This window comes from Schistocerca serialis, chromosome 2, assembly GCF_023864345.2.
Source record: "Schistocerca serialis cubense isolate TAMUIC-IGC-003099 chromosome 2, iqSchSeri2.2, whole genome shotgun sequence".
NCBI lineage: Eukaryota > Metazoa > Arthropoda > Insecta > Orthoptera > Acrididae > Schistocerca > Schistocerca serialis.
The window spans coordinates 126,349,268-126,366,454 of record NC_064639.1 but is presented as its reverse complement, the minus strand read 5'-3'; the positions used below and the strand labels follow the sequence as shown (position 1 = coordinate 126,366,454).

Here is a 17,187-nt window from a genome sequence, read left to right as displayed (position 1 = left end):
CAATGCAGAAAGCATCACGAAGTCATTTTGTGACATGTTTGTGGGATTAATGTTAGACATAGAAAAAAGCAAGCATCACACTGATGTATGTACATGTTAAGGTACCACATGTTAGAATATTTGCATTTATACCCATTACACCCTGCATAGGTCCGGAAACCATGCGTTCCTGAAAAACAGAAATGTTTATAGGAATCTTTCGTTACTGTATTTTTCTTGAGCGGAGCATTGTACAAATGTAAAACATGGATGATAAACAGTGTAGACATGAAGAGAATAAAAGCTTTTAAAATGTTGTGCTACATAAATGGGTAAGTTGTGGATGGGTAAATGAGATAATTTAGTGGTCATCAAATTGTAGCCGATGGGCTGCACGTGATCCGAATCGAGTGTTAGTGTGGTCCACAGTCGTTAGCTATACTTAATAATGAAATGCATCTAGCAATTAACAGCCGAATTCAAAAGTGTCTACTACTGTTAAGAGGTTTTTCAGAGCATTGTTTTCCTGCTCAGCAACAAACAAATATACTTAAATAGACAGTAATTTTTAAGGTGTGCTTTATTGTAGTTGACGTTGACCAAGTTGTCCGAGAGCTAACAGTAAGAACAGTTGACTGCTCACATCAGAGACAGATGGGTAGGTAGCTTCCAGTACTGACATGTCACGGGTGTTCGCAACTCATACCGATCAACTGCTATGGTAAACCTATGTTCAGAAAAAAACAGAACGCCTTGAGCGTCTAGAGATAAGATGTTCATATTCACAGGACATGTACATTAGTAGGTTCTGCAGAAAGAGTTAGCATTTCAGGTTCAGCATGTGTCCTGTTGCCTAGTAGGCACATGGTCGGCTATTCACCCTGATAACTTGTACCATATGTGATGGCATCAATGCATATAATGGGCGAATGGCGCCCTATGGTATAGCCATCCATGGTGCGTTCACCCACTTCCAGAGATCATCTGTGATGGTTGGCACTGGGTCACAGTCCTGCACATGTCGTTTCACCATATCCCACACATTTTCGATTGACAACAAGTCGGGTGACCAGCTGGGCCAGAGCTATAGGCTAACATCCTGCAACACCAAAGAGACACATATAGAGCAACAAGTGGCTGTGCATTTCCTTGCTGAAAAATGGCGTCTGGGGTGTTGTGCAGAAAGGGTACACCTACAAGTCACTGGGTGTCGTTCACGTACGTCACATTGGTCACAGTGCTTTGGATATGCACCAACTGTGATTTGTGGTTGTAACCAATAGTACCCCACACCATAAAGCCTTAAAATGGCACTGTATGTCTCGTGCAAATGCAGCTCCCCCTGTCTGCCGCGAACCAAAATGCGGCCATCATTATCACACAAACAGAAGCTGGACTTGTCCGAAAACACTATCTGATCCCCTTTCCGTCCCCAGTGACGTCATTCCATACACCGTTGCCACCTAGCATGTTTCTGCACATTCGTCAATATTAGGTGGAGAAGCGGACGACGTGCTCGTAAACCCATGCCATAACATACGGTGACAGACTGTCACCCCTGATAGTGTACTATGTGTTACACTGTTCCACTGTTGCGTCAGAGCCGAGTAGGACACAGGTATGTCCTGCAATGGCATTCAGATGAAGCATTGATCTTCTCGGGGTATGGTCTGCATGGTACGACCTGACGCATCTCGTTGTGTTCTACAGCCTTCCATGAACAGCTGTGCACACATCCGTTTAACTTCCGAAAGACTTTGTCCTACAAGAACAGCAATTTCCTGGATGGATGCATCACATCTCTCATGCCAATAATGCGCGCTCCAACAAACTCACTAATTTGGCGGTACAGTTCGCGCATACGTCTGAGAGACATCCTGCACGTCTGGTCAAGTCACACCGATCCATTACCTTCAGTTTATAGCGGCAACAAGAGCCACATGCATATTTTACCGGTGAGTGGTGTTGCACTGCATTGTCGATATTGACCTTGAAACTGCCCTTGAGATGCTAATCATTTCTGCAGAGCGTACTAATGTACATGTCCTGTGAATATCAACATCCTATCTCTCATCGTTCACGGTGTTCCGTTTTTTCTGAACGTGGGTGTATGAATTTCAAACGCAAGTAACATGGGTTTGTGATTGAGCATTGTAGAGACAATCATCTTTAAATGTGGTACATGTTTGTAGCAAGGAATATGAAATTAAATTAAGGCTGTTATAGTACAACGCAAGGAGTAGAAAAAAAAAGACATTCAGAATATTCGGTAAACATTTATCATCTGGTATCAAACTGCATAATGCTTTTATATACAAGCAAAATTACTATCAATAACCAATTAGTCATTCATTAACACAGACAACACCGCAACAAAAAAACACCACAACAGGAAATTATAGAGTGACAGCTTTCAGGTCTCTTAGGCTCGCAGCAATATGAAAAGGAGAACAGTCGACACGAAGTATTCCGAATGCTGCATACTTTTTACGGTCTGTCCTAGAGGGCCGGTGGCCAGCATGTCATGTCCATTCCATGGCTAGTCAATTGGGGGTTCATAACATACTACTTTATGTAAGTTATCACTAATTAATAATATCAGTACATAAGCGACTCAAGGTGTCACCCCACGATGTCTCTATTGGTTCTTGCGCAAGGACGGTTGATGGCACTGGGATAATTAATCAGCGCATAACACGAATTGAGTAAAGGGAGGGATTGTTTGCTAGGCCACATCTTTATGCGCCAAGGAATTGTGAGTGTGGTAGCAGAAGGAATTGTAAATGGAAAAAAATGTAAAGGGGGGACAAACACCAGACTACAGTAAGCAGGTACAAAGAGATACATGTTGTAATAGTTACTCAGAGATGATGGGACTTGCACAGAATAGACTAGCACGCAGAGATGCTATTCAGTGTAGGGAATGAAGATCCCCAACAACAACAACAGCAGATATGATTGTTGGATACACTTGATGTTTAATGGCTGTTAACAGGCTATATCACTATGGACAGGTGATACTAAGTGATTGGGAATGCAGGTGGTTCCATTTTTCCAGTAGGGTTGGAGTAACCCACCTGTTGATGTGGATGATGAAGCCGTCATCGACGCCCCTGCTCAGCATATCCTGCACGGCCTCCCTGGTGCAGATGCTCAGACCCAGCACGTTCACGTCCAGGATACTCTTCCAGTCTTCTGTCTTGCCATCTGATTGTCAGGAAAAGAAATTAAACGTTGGTAAACGGTATATTTATGGAATAATTTTTATAAATACGAATATTTAGAGAGTTTTAGATGTATCCTCCACCCATTTAAAATTTTCCTCATATTGAGTTGTTGCTGTTGCGCGGTTATTTTTTAAAATATACTACAAAACCTGTCGTGATGACAATGCAGTAAACAACTGCCATGATTTCTTCATGCATTACAGGCTTCATCTGTGTACATGCATGTTGTTAAGTAGTGTTTTCTGGCGTCGTAAAGGCGCCTTCTGTAAGACCTGGTTTCGTAAACGGGATTTCCATAAGATTGTCTTCTCAGTCCATTCTTATGTCTTGGAATGCAGTAGAGTAAGTCGTTGGTCAATCGACTGTTCACTTGACTGCACATCCCTCCACCCTTCATAATCCTTGTATTTGTTTACTTAACCTTTTCTGATTCGGGCTATCAAGCCGATTCTTACTTCGAACCTGGGTTTGACACACAGAGTACATTTTTTGCATCACAGTTCCCTAAGAAATAACAAATTTGATATGACAGGATTAAAATGATTCGAGTGTCTGAAGTGACAATTTAAGCAAATATTACAGGCTACGACTAATGAAATTAATGCTTCAGCTGCTGCCACTACAGTGATAATAATAATATAATAATTATAATAATGACAATAATAACAATGATGATAGTTTCAGATATACGTCCGAGAGATGGCACAACCGGCGCGTATCGAGGTCATGTTTAGCTACTAGCATCTTTGTAATGAAGTTTCAGCCATATTGGTCTATTTCTTTGTGTTTGGCACTTTTGTGAATAAAGGAAGTCGAGTGGTTGTCAAGAAATGGACGAAAAAGAATTTCGTGTGGTGATTAAATATTACGTTATGAAAGGCAAAGCACCTCAGGAGACTAAAGAGAAGCTCGATAAACACTACGGTGATTCTGCACCTTCGATTAGAACAGTTTATAAGTGGCTTCAAAATTTTCGGAGTGGCTGTATGGGCACAAGTGATGCTGAACGTTCTGGACGCTCTTTGGAGGTTACGACTTCAGAAATCATTGATGAAATCCATGATATGATGATGGATGACAGAAGAGTTAAGGTGCGTGCGATTGCTAGTGCTGTGGACATCTAGAATGAACGAGAACATAATATTTTGCATAAACATTTGGACATGAGAAAGCTATCTGCAAGATAGGTTCTGCGATTGCTTACGCTTGACCAAAAACGGAATCGTGTGAAGTGCTGCAAGGATGGTTTGCAGCTGTTCAGGAAGAAGCCGTAGGACTTTAAGCGTCGTTTCGTCACTGTGGGTGAAACATGGATACATTACTATAGTCCTGAGACCAAACAACAATCTAAACAATGGGTTACCAAGGGAGAATCTGCACAAAAATGCCGGAAAGGCTATGGCAACTGTCTTTTGGGATTCGCAAGGGATAATCCTCAACGCCTATCTGCAAAAGGGTAAAACTATTACAGGTGCATATTATTCATAGTTATTGGACCGTTTGAAACCCGAGCTGCAAGAAAAACGCCGGGCCTTTTCCATCACGACAATTACTCCTCACACACCTCAGCAGTTGTGGTCGCAAAAGCAATGGAAATAGGATTCCAACTCGTTTCACATCCCCCTTATTCTCCAGACATGGTTCCCTCAGAATACTACTTGTTCCACACTTTGAAGAAATGGCTGGCAGGATAAAGATTTTATTCAAATGAGGAGGTGATTGCTGCAACTAATAGCTATTTTGCAAACTTGGACAATTCCTATTATTCAGAAGGGATCAACAAATTAGAACAGTGTTGGACGAAGTGTATAAGTCTAAAAGGAGACTATGTCGAAAAATAAAAAAGGTTTACCCCAAACACGTAAGTAGTTTTAATTTTTGCATGGACTTTTCAAACGCCCCTCGTAGAAAGAATTTTTAGATGTTCGAGATAGATGTTTGCTGAAATACAGCGTTCTAGGGAAAGGTGTAGACTACACAGAATAACGTGGCTGACAGATGCGCAGTCGGCAAGACAGGCGTGGGGAGAGCAGTAGTGGTAGGGGAAATGCTGAGCGCTGGAGAAGTGGGGACATTCTCAACTGAAATTCACATTTTTTGTGAATATTAAGCGCGGTTTCTGCACATCCACACTTGCATGGTGGTCATTCAGAAAGTTCTGTCACCTCCTCTTCGGCTAGTAACTAAATAAAATTCTGCTGAAAATACAGAGATTTGTTTTCGCTTGGCTCACTAACCATTTGTAACTTTGAGACAAGCGCCATGAATGGCGAATCTGGATTAAAACCTACACTTTTCTCTAGTTGCCGTGTTAAAATTTCTTCTTTTTCAAAACACAGCCGAGTTTACAGAATGTCACCTCACTAACATGTTGTGCAACTGCGAGAGAGTTCTGATACACTGATTTATTCAGCTTATTAGGTGAGGAACTGAGGAAAAGTGAGGCCAGTATATTACATAAAAGCACATCCTCGGTTCAAAATAAATGTGCGCTGTCTTCAGTTATGTCATTCCCAAACCTGTTGCACTTCTTTCATCGGCTGCCAATGGCCCTTAAAAGTAAATAACCATTAAATAAGTCCGTGTTCATGAAATAACACAATAGATAATTAAGTTTTGTATAATAAACTTATGGTAAAATACTCTCCTCTTTAAATGCTGTAATTTATCATAATCTCTATTCGATATCTCAAATGATTGACGAAATATGAGGAATGTATGGATATTTCAAGCTGGTTTTATCGATAGCGCTGCGCGACAGCAAATGAGTATGCTACATAAGATCGATATTGATTGCATATTCAAACCTCCATCCAAGTCTAAAGAAAAAATTTATACCTTAAATAAATTTCATATGCAGCAACATATTATGTAACATGCGCCGAAAGCAAAATTGTAGCAACCCCCAATTTTCATAGAAAATTTTTTCGAATTTCTCATAGTATCCTACTTTCATGTAAATATCGCAATAACTATAATCATTAACGAAATAATGGTTACACATCATGAAACTGACATACAAAGCTAAGGCAATAGTATCCGTAAAATAGTTTTAGAAAGATTTCAGGGCGTGCGCCTTGAGACTGTCATCGCCGATCGGCCGAAATGTGGAAGACACTGATAAGAGAAAGATCTGGTTGGGAAGAAGAATGTAAGGGAATACCGGGTGTGTACAAGAACAAAATGGTTCAAATGGCTCTGAGCACTATGGGACTTAACATCTGAGGTCATCAGTCCCATAGACTTAAAGCTACTTAAACCTAACTAACCTAAGGACATCACACACATCCATGCCCGAGGCGGGATTCGAACCTGCGACCGTAGCAGCAGCGCGGTTCCGGACTGAAGCGCCTAGAACCACTCAGCCACAACGGCCGGCTGTACAAGAACAATGGTAAACTTGTGGCCGTGCGGTTCTAGGCGCTTCAGTTTGGAACCGCGTGACCGCTACGCTCGCAGGTTCGAATCCTGCCTCGGGCATGGATGTGTGTGATGTCCTTAGGTTAGTTAGGTTTAAGTAGTTCCAAGTTCTAGGGGACCGATGACCTCAGAAGTTTAGTCCCATAATGCTCAGAGCTATTTGAAACATTTTGAGAGGTCGTTTCAGAGTCGGGTTCCTGCTTCTGAGAAGGATTTCGAGAGAGTGGCAGAACGATGCAGTGGGACAGAAAAGATTTTTATCTGATGGGAACGAGTATTCCTGCCATATTGTTCAAGTAAGAGCGTTAATGTCAAGGAAGGATAAGAGGACAGTGTCCGTTGATAAGACATTAGAAGAGACAGAGGGTATGGAAATCTCTGCGTTTGTCCGCCCACAGCTAGGATATCTGTACATAAGCCAAATAAATATAATCAAAGAGTCGAACATCACATACATAACGAACGCTAGCATTCATAACCGATTCCGGACCCTGTAAGCTTTCGTGAGAAAGGCCTTGGAGGATAACATTGCTGTAATCTGTCATCGGAAGTATAAGTGTTTGTACAAGATTCTTTTTCAGGTCAAGAGGAAACAGCTTTATATATTTTTGTAGGGTATGGAGAGATGCTGATGCCCTCTTGCACAGTTATGTGCTCAGTCCAATGTATATTCCCACCTACTAGTACTACTCAACACTTCCTAATGGGACAATCTGATATTTGTCACATTTGGGGCTCAAGATGGAAGAGATTCCCGACATTTCAGGCTAATGAGCCTAGAAAGACCAACCAGTACCACTTGGGTTTTGGATGGGCTGTGTTTTGACCTTTGATCCTGCTGTCATTTTGAAAGTGAACATAGGTCGGTACTGTGATTCTCAATGGATGTCTTAAGGTATGTTGGTTTTGCACTTAGATACAATTCCACATCATCAGGGTCCTTGCGGTAAATGCAATAAGACAAAACTGTTCAAAATGATTTCAGGCCTGCAGCCAGTCGTCGAAAACTTCATTGCACGATATTTTGGCTGGACGACTGCCAGCCTTCTTCAGTTGAGCCGAACAAGGCTTTTTGAACAGTTGATTCGCCGGGAAATTTTCAAATTTTACAGGAGAAAACTGGTAACACATCATTTACATACAATAAAAAGAGTACAGGATCTAACACTGAACCCCAGGGTACACTTGGTAGACGCTGCCTCCATTGTGACTTTATGGTACTGTGAGAAGTCAGGTATGAGCGAAACCATTGCACTGCACTTGCTGAGAAATTTAGGCTGCTAAGTTTGGCAAGTAAAATGTCGAAGTCGATAGTGTCAGAGGCTTTGCTAAGCTGTAAGGGGCACATGATAGCCACCTCTGGTGCATCCATATCAAGCTTCAGATGATCTGTTGCCTTCATTAAGGCAGCTTTTGTGCTACCATGTTCACAGAAAGGCGACTGGTATTCACCTAGTACATTGTTTGTAGTCAGTAAGTTTGTTAGCTGGTCGTGGACTGTATACTCTAAGCGGCAGGAAGTAAGCAAATATGTCGGTAATCAGAGGGTGCAGTGGCAATGTCTTGTTTTAGTAGTGGTTTAACTAATCCGTTTTCCAGGCCTTAGGGAATTAGTGGACCAGTAATAATCTTCATCATTTGGACTGTGATGTCAACACGCCCAGTAGACGACGATCTGATTTGCATGATGACTTGTTTGACGGTATTGTAGGTATTCTTACTTACGTAGTAAAATCTACACCATTGCCATATCATAGTAATGTATCTCGCCTATTCTTGCTGAGAACCTCTAAGTACAGTGTAATTTCCAGTTCAAATTCTGTGTCCCAATAATGAAGTTCTTTTTTGAGGCATACTAAGTAACATAATAGTTAAAATAAATAAATATAAAACGCAGTTTAACATACTGCGGGAACAACTGGCTATCAAATGTAGCTTAGAAAGCTCAAAAAGCTTAAAAAAGTACAAATGAAGAGAAGGATATCACAATACCCAGTCCCAGGGTGGAGAAAATTTCCACCTGACCGGGAGTCGAACCCAGGCCTGAACATCCTGTATTCATATTTCACATTCTCAATTAACGAAAAAAAGAGAAATCTCAGCAGATGCTTGCAGTACACCGACATCCACATGATGATAGTCGTTTCGAGGCACTTGATCCGTTGGAACATACATTTAATGCTGACCTACGACACAGCCGTAGGTTATTTGTATATAAAACATTATACAGTTTCGTCTCCAGAATGACCCACCTGTCCACTATTAAAGAACGTATATATATGTTTCCTGACATGGTTTCTAATTCAGTTCTAATTCTACAAGGCGCAGAAGTTTGTAACAGCAATTTCCGAAGACTCTGTGTCCTAAATACATAATTTTTTCTCGTCTACTGTAACAGTTTCATTCATGAAACATTCAATGACTGTTTTCGTTCATGTTTGGCGTGTGTTCCAGCGAACAACGAATGAGAAATGGGATTTTGATATTGCTATAGCCAAAGTATTCTGTATTCTGGATGTTTTATGCTTACCAATTAGTGTACAGATTTTATGCTGACATAGGTGGGCTTTCTTGCTGCAGGCAGTGTATTTGAGGTAAAACGCAATTTCGGATATTTATGTGACATTCATTACACAATTACTTACGTTATGTTTGAAAATAGCACTCTTTTTTATTTTCCTGGACTAAGGACGTTGAACCTGTGCAGTTACAACATTGTGCTGATGATACAGTCTACTTTTTCTCTGTTACTTATTGCAGAAATACATGCCTTACTTTGGGAAAGTAGAATAACACAGGTCAAAACACATATTGTTTACTGCAATACAAATCTACACGAGCAGCAGCAGAAGATACGGAAACATTTAACACTATTCTTCTTGCAACTACACTAAACATGTACTGACACCATTACATTTTCTGTCCTCGATCAATTTGCTTTTGGCAGACAGACGTGAAAATCCACTGTTAACTTGGTAGTTACTGATAGAAATTCCGTTTTTCAGCTGGGGTATATTGTCACATGTCAAGTAAGGCTTCTTCTAGGGAACCTAATTTTTACTGGCAGTATTTTATCGCAGGAGATAGAAAAAACTGACGTGTTATATATCTGCAGATTTATTTTCCTAGTGGCTCTCGGCTTCTGTACAATGCTTTGACAAACTTGCGGTCGCTGGATGACATGACTTTTCTAGAGTTGTCAGTTGAAATGTGTAGCCAGACATACGGTGTTATTTTGAATGAACCTCTATGCAACCCGTCGTCCAGTGCGCTAAGACCCCTGATATCCTCTGATTACATCTTACACGGAAGAAATCCGTTGTCCTTTGGCTTGACAATGACTGGAATTCAGTTTTGTGCGTGAAAGAATATTTTGTTCCTCTCTATAAGGGCAAAATCACTATCATGTGGTAGAAAACTATGACCTGTAGCTAGGAGTTTCTGGTCTACAGTAGTGAAATATTTACGGATGACCAGATTTTGGAAAAGTGTCCTAATATTTCGAACATCACTCAGAAAATCAGCAACATTTAGGCTTTCGTTCAAATGAAAATCAAATGAAAAGCTGGTATTATGACAAAAACATTCCAGTTTCGTTGCTTTCTCTGAATGCTTTCCATCATTGTGTGTAGCACAGTATAGAAACGCCTTTGAGAAGTACTGTAAAATTTCTGCAAATGGTCGGGCACACATGTTCGATTCTGTCATTACTTCGGATGTACCATATTTCTTTCCTTTTCTTTTTTAATCCAGAATGGGTGAACACAGTATGGATGTACTCAGCATTCACGACTTTCAAAACTTACGGAGCATCAATCTCTTCGTCTGATGATGATGATGATGAGCGTATGGCATTGGTGGCCGGGAGACTCCTCGCGGGGTGGTTCGGCCGCCACTCCACAAGTTCTTTAACGCCACTATGGCGACTTGCGAGTGAATGAGGATGAAATGATGATGAAAGACACACAACACCCAGTCATCTCGAGGCAGAGAAAATCCCTGACCCCGCTGGGAATCGAACCCGGGACCCCGTGTGCGGGAAGCGCGAACGCTACCGCAAGACCACGAGCCGCGGACGCTTCGTCTGATGAAGACGACATATTCTGATACATTCGTAGCAGGAGCGTTCCGTGTCTGACAACGCCACTTCAGTACGAACTGCTAACTTTCTATCCGCGCCAAGTCCCTGACCCGTCTCTGCCAGGCGTCCACGCACGCCATTTCTGCTTGAATTGGTCCCACGGCGACTGGGAAGGTCTTACTGAGTTAACTTCCTCATCTTAAATGAGCATGATAACGACGATGAAAAATTCCTTCCTGTTAAACAGACAGTACAAAATGGCGACCATCTCAAAAACTTGGATCATATTTTACGACTGCTCATTTATTCTGGTAGATCTGCACTGAATTCCATTCCATACTTTTCATGCAAATTCCTGGGTGATTCGTTTGAAAAGGAACGGCCGACATCCTTCCACACCCTCTCCTAATCCTATGGGACCGATGACCTCGCTGTTCGGACCCCTCCCGCGAATCAACCAACGAATCTACCGTTCGGTTCTCGCAATTTTGTCTTTGCGGGTAATGTCTGAGTAACTGTTTTAACTGACATCAGTCGCCCGACCATTAACTGACAGGTCCACAACATGTCTCGGTACCTGTTGTGTTGTTTGACAGATATTCATTGCACAATTTGGGACTAGATCAGTCCTTTTAAATGTTTGACAGTGTGTACAGAAATTCCGATGCGCCGTACCGTTTCTTATTCACTAATATAAGTGCATACAGCTATTTACAGCAATATTTCAAGAAATATATAATACGTTGGTTGGAACTTAAGTAGTGGCAACACAACTGTGGAGATACTACTCCATGGAATCTACTACTGTCACTGACAATGCACATTGTTAACATACCTACCTTACCTCCGACCAAATGAACTCGCCCGTCCCACGTCACCGGCGTGCTCACAATCGAGGGAAATACAGTCACTTGTGAGCGAGCGGTCTAACGTAACCGTGCCACTATGTTTCCGAAACAGGAACAACGGAGATGGATCAAGACTGACTGTCGTACAGCACGACAGTGTCATCAATGTCTTCAAGAGGCGTGCGGGGAATCGGCATTGCCGTACAGAACAGTGGCACGTTGGGTAAAAGCCTTCAACGAAGGTCGGCAAACTGTGGCAGACCTGCATCGGGCAGGACCTCCTAGCGTCTCTGCAGAAGAAGTGCGTGCTGTTGCCGCGTTAGTCCACAGTGATCGACGCCATAAGATTCGTGAGCCCGCCCACGAAAGCGGATTAGCGCATACGACTGTGCTTCACATCCTGAAGGAACGCCTGGGTATGCCGCATGACTTGACGGAAATGCAGAAATGAATGTGTTACGACACTGCTCAGATGCACGTGGATCGAAGGAGAGGCTTTCTTACGCCGTATCGTAATACTGGATGAGACATGGGCCACATCGTACAAGCCAAAACCGAAACGCCACTCCAACGAATGGTGTCATTATGGGGCGTCGCGAAAGTCGAAAGTGCATCAGAGCCCTAGTATGGTGAAAGTTAAGGTGATTCTCGTGTACGACTGTGATGGTGTTATCCTAACGCATTACATTCCCCCACGGCAGATCGTCAATGCAGAGAACTACTGTTCGGTTTTGAAGCATCACCTACGACCAGCTTTGCGAAAGAAGCGGCGACACTTTCTGCGCAACCCACCCCTCATTTTGCACGACAATGCGCGGCCGCATACAGCGCAAGCTGTGGCTGCTCTGTTCATTCGATGGGACTGGGGAGTACTGTGCCATCCACCATATTCCCCGGACTTTAGTCCTTGTGACTTGATTTGATTCCGAAGAAGATGGAACCACTTCGTGGCATTCGCTTCAGAACTGTTCCTTAGATTCGACAGGCAGTAGATCGCTCCAATCCCACCATCAACAGAACAGGCTGTGCTAACGGTATACTGCCCCTTCCACATCGCTAGTGACTACTTTGAAGGACAGTAACAGGTGCAAATATGAAACTCTTTCGTATCGGTTGTGAATAAATAGTTGCCCCTATTTAAGTTCCAACCCTCGTATTAATAATAAATTTTCCTTACCGGTCGGTTGGTTGTGTGGAAAAGAAGCAGCATTGTTAATCAGGACGTCGACGCCTCCTAGGTTGTCCTTGATCCACTTGAAGACAGACAGGATGCTACCTTCGTCACCCACATCTCCGGCGATGGCGTGAAGTTTACCGGGAGCGCCCTTCACTTCAAGTTCCTGTCAAAAGAGAAACAGCAGAGTCATAAAAGAGATTACGGGGAACTCGCATGACGCTTCTTACCTGTGTTTGCTGACGGCGAGCGTATCTGCCTCTTTAGCCCACTACTCATACATTGAAACGATCCACTCAACATTAGCCAGCTCGAATACTGACAGATTCAAAATTTCATATCCTGAAACTGGCAGTGAGTTTAACACGTTTAATTCTCACCACTTTGTGTTCAAACCCTCAGTCTCTTTCCACTGTCTCAGTGTGGATTGTGGAGTAGCTGTATGTCAACTGCCTCTCTACACTAGGTCGTGAAGGACAGGCCGCCAGCAAATATTCGACAAAGGTGAGTGAGGCAAATGCTCGATTACAAATTTTCACCAGATACTCTCGGAAGAGAACGGATTGACGTGGCTATTTCCAACATCACTGAGTTGCAGTGTGTATCACATACCGAAAGAGAATGAATGCATTATCGAGTTTACATCAAAAGGTGGTTTTGATTCGATTGAGTATTTTCCGTTTCCGCACTCATGTCACTGATTTTGAATGCAGTGATACAGCTAATGCAGAGCGGCACTCATTGAGTCCAATGCTTGGTGTCCTCCTACAAAATATGTTTCAACGTTTTACTTCTACTACTGTACGCAAATTGTCAGCGACATTATTTCGCTCTGGGGGAGGGGGGAGGGGCGGGGGGGGGGGGGGGGGGAGGGGCATGACTGATACGAAAAGAGAGGTAACAGATCAACGAAGCCACCATCGCTTTGGTAGAGCATTCATTCATAGTACCGGTTTCGGATCTGAAAAACATAGATCTAGAATGCATAAAACTGAGTGTGGGGTACCCACAGAACATTTTTAACATACCCTGTGGTGACAAAAATCATGGAATACCTCCCAAAAACTGGTCGGATCTCCTTTTGCCCAGTATAGCGCAGGAGCTCGACGTGGCATGAACTCAACAAGTCGTTGGAAGTCCTCAGCGCTGAGCCATTCTGCCTCTACAGCCGTCCATAATTGCGAAAGTGTTGCCGGTGCTGGATTTCGTACACGAATATTTTTTAGAAAAGTAAAAACTGACTGAAATATATATATATATGTATATATATATATATATACACTTTACGAGACACTACGAGAAAAAGTAAAAACTGACTGAAATATATATATATATATATATATATATATATATATATATATATATATATATATTGTAAAGTCAGTTTTTACTTTTTCTCGTAGTGTCTCGTAAGAAGCTTCATTTGAAAAGTACTGCACTACATTCTGGACTAAAAATAAAGATGTACAATTAAAAAAAAATTGTGCTAACATTTGAAGTTAGCACTAACTGGCAATATTGTAAGTGGCAGAGATGAGCTGCCTACTTTCCTGACGAATACTATAGCACTATCGATCGAATAGCAGTGAATGATCTCTGTGGCCCATCCGATATGGAAGCTTATTAAAAATGCAATAGAGCTCCGATTGTCAAATGGAGCAGGCCGACTCTGCTGAATTCTTCCTGAAGCTGCAGCGTGGAGAGTGGTGGTGGACTAACGTGCAGACCCGTGGCAGGTGAGCGACTGCGACCTCTGAGACTGGACTTCGAGGTGAATCTGCAACATTGATGGCGTAGTGAAAAGTCACTTCGTACTCAACAGATGGTTGACTGGGGGAAACTTGTGAGACGTTAAGTGGATCTTAACAGTTTTCTTCGGTATATCGTCAAACTGAAGTACCGACAATGTTAATTGTGGTTTCACCACCAGACACCACACTTGCTAGGTGGTAGCCTTTAAATCGGCCGCGGTCCGTTAGTATACGTCGGACCCGCGTGTCGCCACTATCAGTGATTGCAGACCGAGCGCCGCCACACAGGAGGTCTAGTCTAGAGAGACTCCCTAGCACTCCCTCGTACAGCCGACTTTGCTAGCGATGGTTCACTGTCTGCATACGCTCTCATTTACAGAGACGACAGTTTAGCATAGCCTTCAGCTACGTCATTTGCTACGACCTAGCAAGGCGCCATATTCAGTTACTATGAATGTATTCTGAACAGATAATATTGTGAATCATGTACCGTCAAGAGCGACGTTCATGATTAATGGATTAAAGTTAAGTATCAAACTAATTACGTCCGCTTTCTGAATTCTCATGCCTTGTCATGTTCCAGACCTCACGTCAGTATAGTCCTTCCCTCCTTACGCCAGCCTGCGTGAGCTAAGACGCTTGCATTTCGGCCTCTACTAGTAACACGGTGTTGGCTCTTCTGCCAACACAACATTAATGAAAGCATATAAAGAATAATGATCAAACAAAATTCCTCTTCCTACTCACGTGCTTCTATATGCTTAGGAGTTGTTCAGTTATTTCCAGGCCCCGGATCCACATTTCCGAAAAGGGGCAAAAACTGGATCCATCCCCCATATCCCTCCCTCCCACTCGAGCGATTGAGATAGAACGTAAAAAAATTAAAAGAAACGACTTTCGAAAAATATGTTCATTTTGTAGCGCTAGTCTCTCTCTAAAGTGATTAATGTATAAAATATATGTGTTTGAGAAAAGTAAGACATACTATTTGGTCTTAAGTTGGAATAGTTCACACAGCATTCTTCTATCGCACGTCACTGTATTTCGCTGCGTGGGATTCAAAGTGTATATTTTGTAATGGAAGCTATCAAACCCATATTCAGGACAGTGGAAATGGAAATGTTCTGTGGTGCCTCTCTTACGCCCAGTCGGCTGGTTTGACGTCCAAGCACCCTTAAAAAAACCCACAGTGAATACTGGATGAGATTATTTGTGACCGGGAGAATAAGAACTCTTTAGAAAATTTCCACTCTTTATTGTCTGTTAGCTAATAACTTTCTCTTTTGTGTGACTCAAAATTAAATATAGGAAACATAAAGCAGTAAAGACAAGACACAAGCAAGACAGTACACATTTCTTCAATCCTTACGTCCCTTGCGAAAGCTTTACACGGCGTGCTTTCCGTTTTGGAAAGAATCTGTTACCTCATCAAAGTTCGTCAAACGTTTTCCTATGTGACAATTCAAAATGTTGTCGTCTAATACTGAAAATGCTATTAATACGAATAGTACCCAAGACTGGTGTGGTTTCTCGATTTGATTACGTCAGTTTTGTCACTGTGTGCTAGATAAAACGAAATAGGCCTTCCTAATATTGCAGCAGTTGTAACAAACGCCAAATAAGCCAGACTGTTTTGGCACAAATCGTCATCTGTATGTTCCCCATTTGCATAAATAACACGACAGAACATAATTCACGAAGTACCAATATCAAATGCCTATTAGGCCTATTACAAGCAAGAAGCTTTATTTTAGGAAACAGTTTCACATGTCCACTACAAACACTAGTTTCTCAAGCATGAGATCCAAAAGTACTATTAGTACGAAATATTTATTTAAATCTGGAATCTTCTTATTCTTCCACGTAATTTGTGTCATATCCCCGTGTCTTTTCCTTCCTCGTTCAAACAAACATTACTCCGCATTCATTCTCTGGTTAGGCGTTATTACTTGTTCGTACAAAGCATTTTCCGCGCTGTTCCGAGAATAGAATTTAAGCAGCAGTTGTTTCATGTACTGTACAACTGGCCCTTAGTAGTGTACGTTCTGGCAAGCATTTTCTGTCAAAATTCATTTTCTTGGATAGAGCGATAAGACATTTTGTAATCTTTCTTACCTGTTATTCCTGTCAGTCACTTATTTCCACTCTGGCAGTACGAATCAATGGATTTCGCTAATAGTTATAACAACGATTCTCATTCGTTCACCCAATCAACCACATAAACAAACATCCGTTTGGGTTTATTCGGCTCAGCTCGTATAGCCCCGTCCTCTTTTGTGTGCAAGAAAGTTTTTTTTATTTCTTGGTGTGACAGAGATTCCCCTGGCAGACAAATCACGTAAACTATGCACGTATTGGAGAACCAACTTACGATTAGTTCAGAACTCAACTTAGACTTCATTAAAATATTCAAAGCCAACAGGGCTGCATTTCAAAATCATATAAACAATCGACACATCAATGTGCACTTGATGCTAGGTGCTTTATGAAACAAGTTTTTTTCTTGAAGATCACTGTTGTGTACATAGTTACGCGTAGTCAGCGTGTACACAACTTTCCCACTAGAGCGCGCCCCGCTAAGCACAACAGCGCAGGCGCAGCGCTCGTCCGTCTCCGTACTTCGAGATGGCGCTGTCTTAGAGACGGACCAAATCCTGCTTCCGCCGATCCGCGTATTAATATGTAACGCAGCCAATGAGATTGCTGC

At 42.2% G+C, this 17,187-nt stretch overlaps 1 protein-coding gene across 1 annotated transcript in view; it reads right to left on the bottom strand.

The window, feature by feature from the left end:
• Positions 1–17,187, bottom strand: part of LOC126456815 (dehydrogenase/reductase SDR family member 11-like) — a 73,680-nt gene that overhangs the window by 40,484 nt on the left and 16,009 nt on the right. Inside the window, exons 2-3 of the mRNA XM_050092608.1 lie at positions 12,733–12,895; positions 3,057–3,186 (exon numbers count right to left, since the gene is read on the bottom strand). Coding sequence (XP_049948565.1) covers positions 3,057–3,186; positions 12,733–12,895 — 293 coding nt within the window. The remainder of the gene's footprint in view (positions 1–3,056; positions 3,187–12,732; positions 12,896–17,187) is intronic.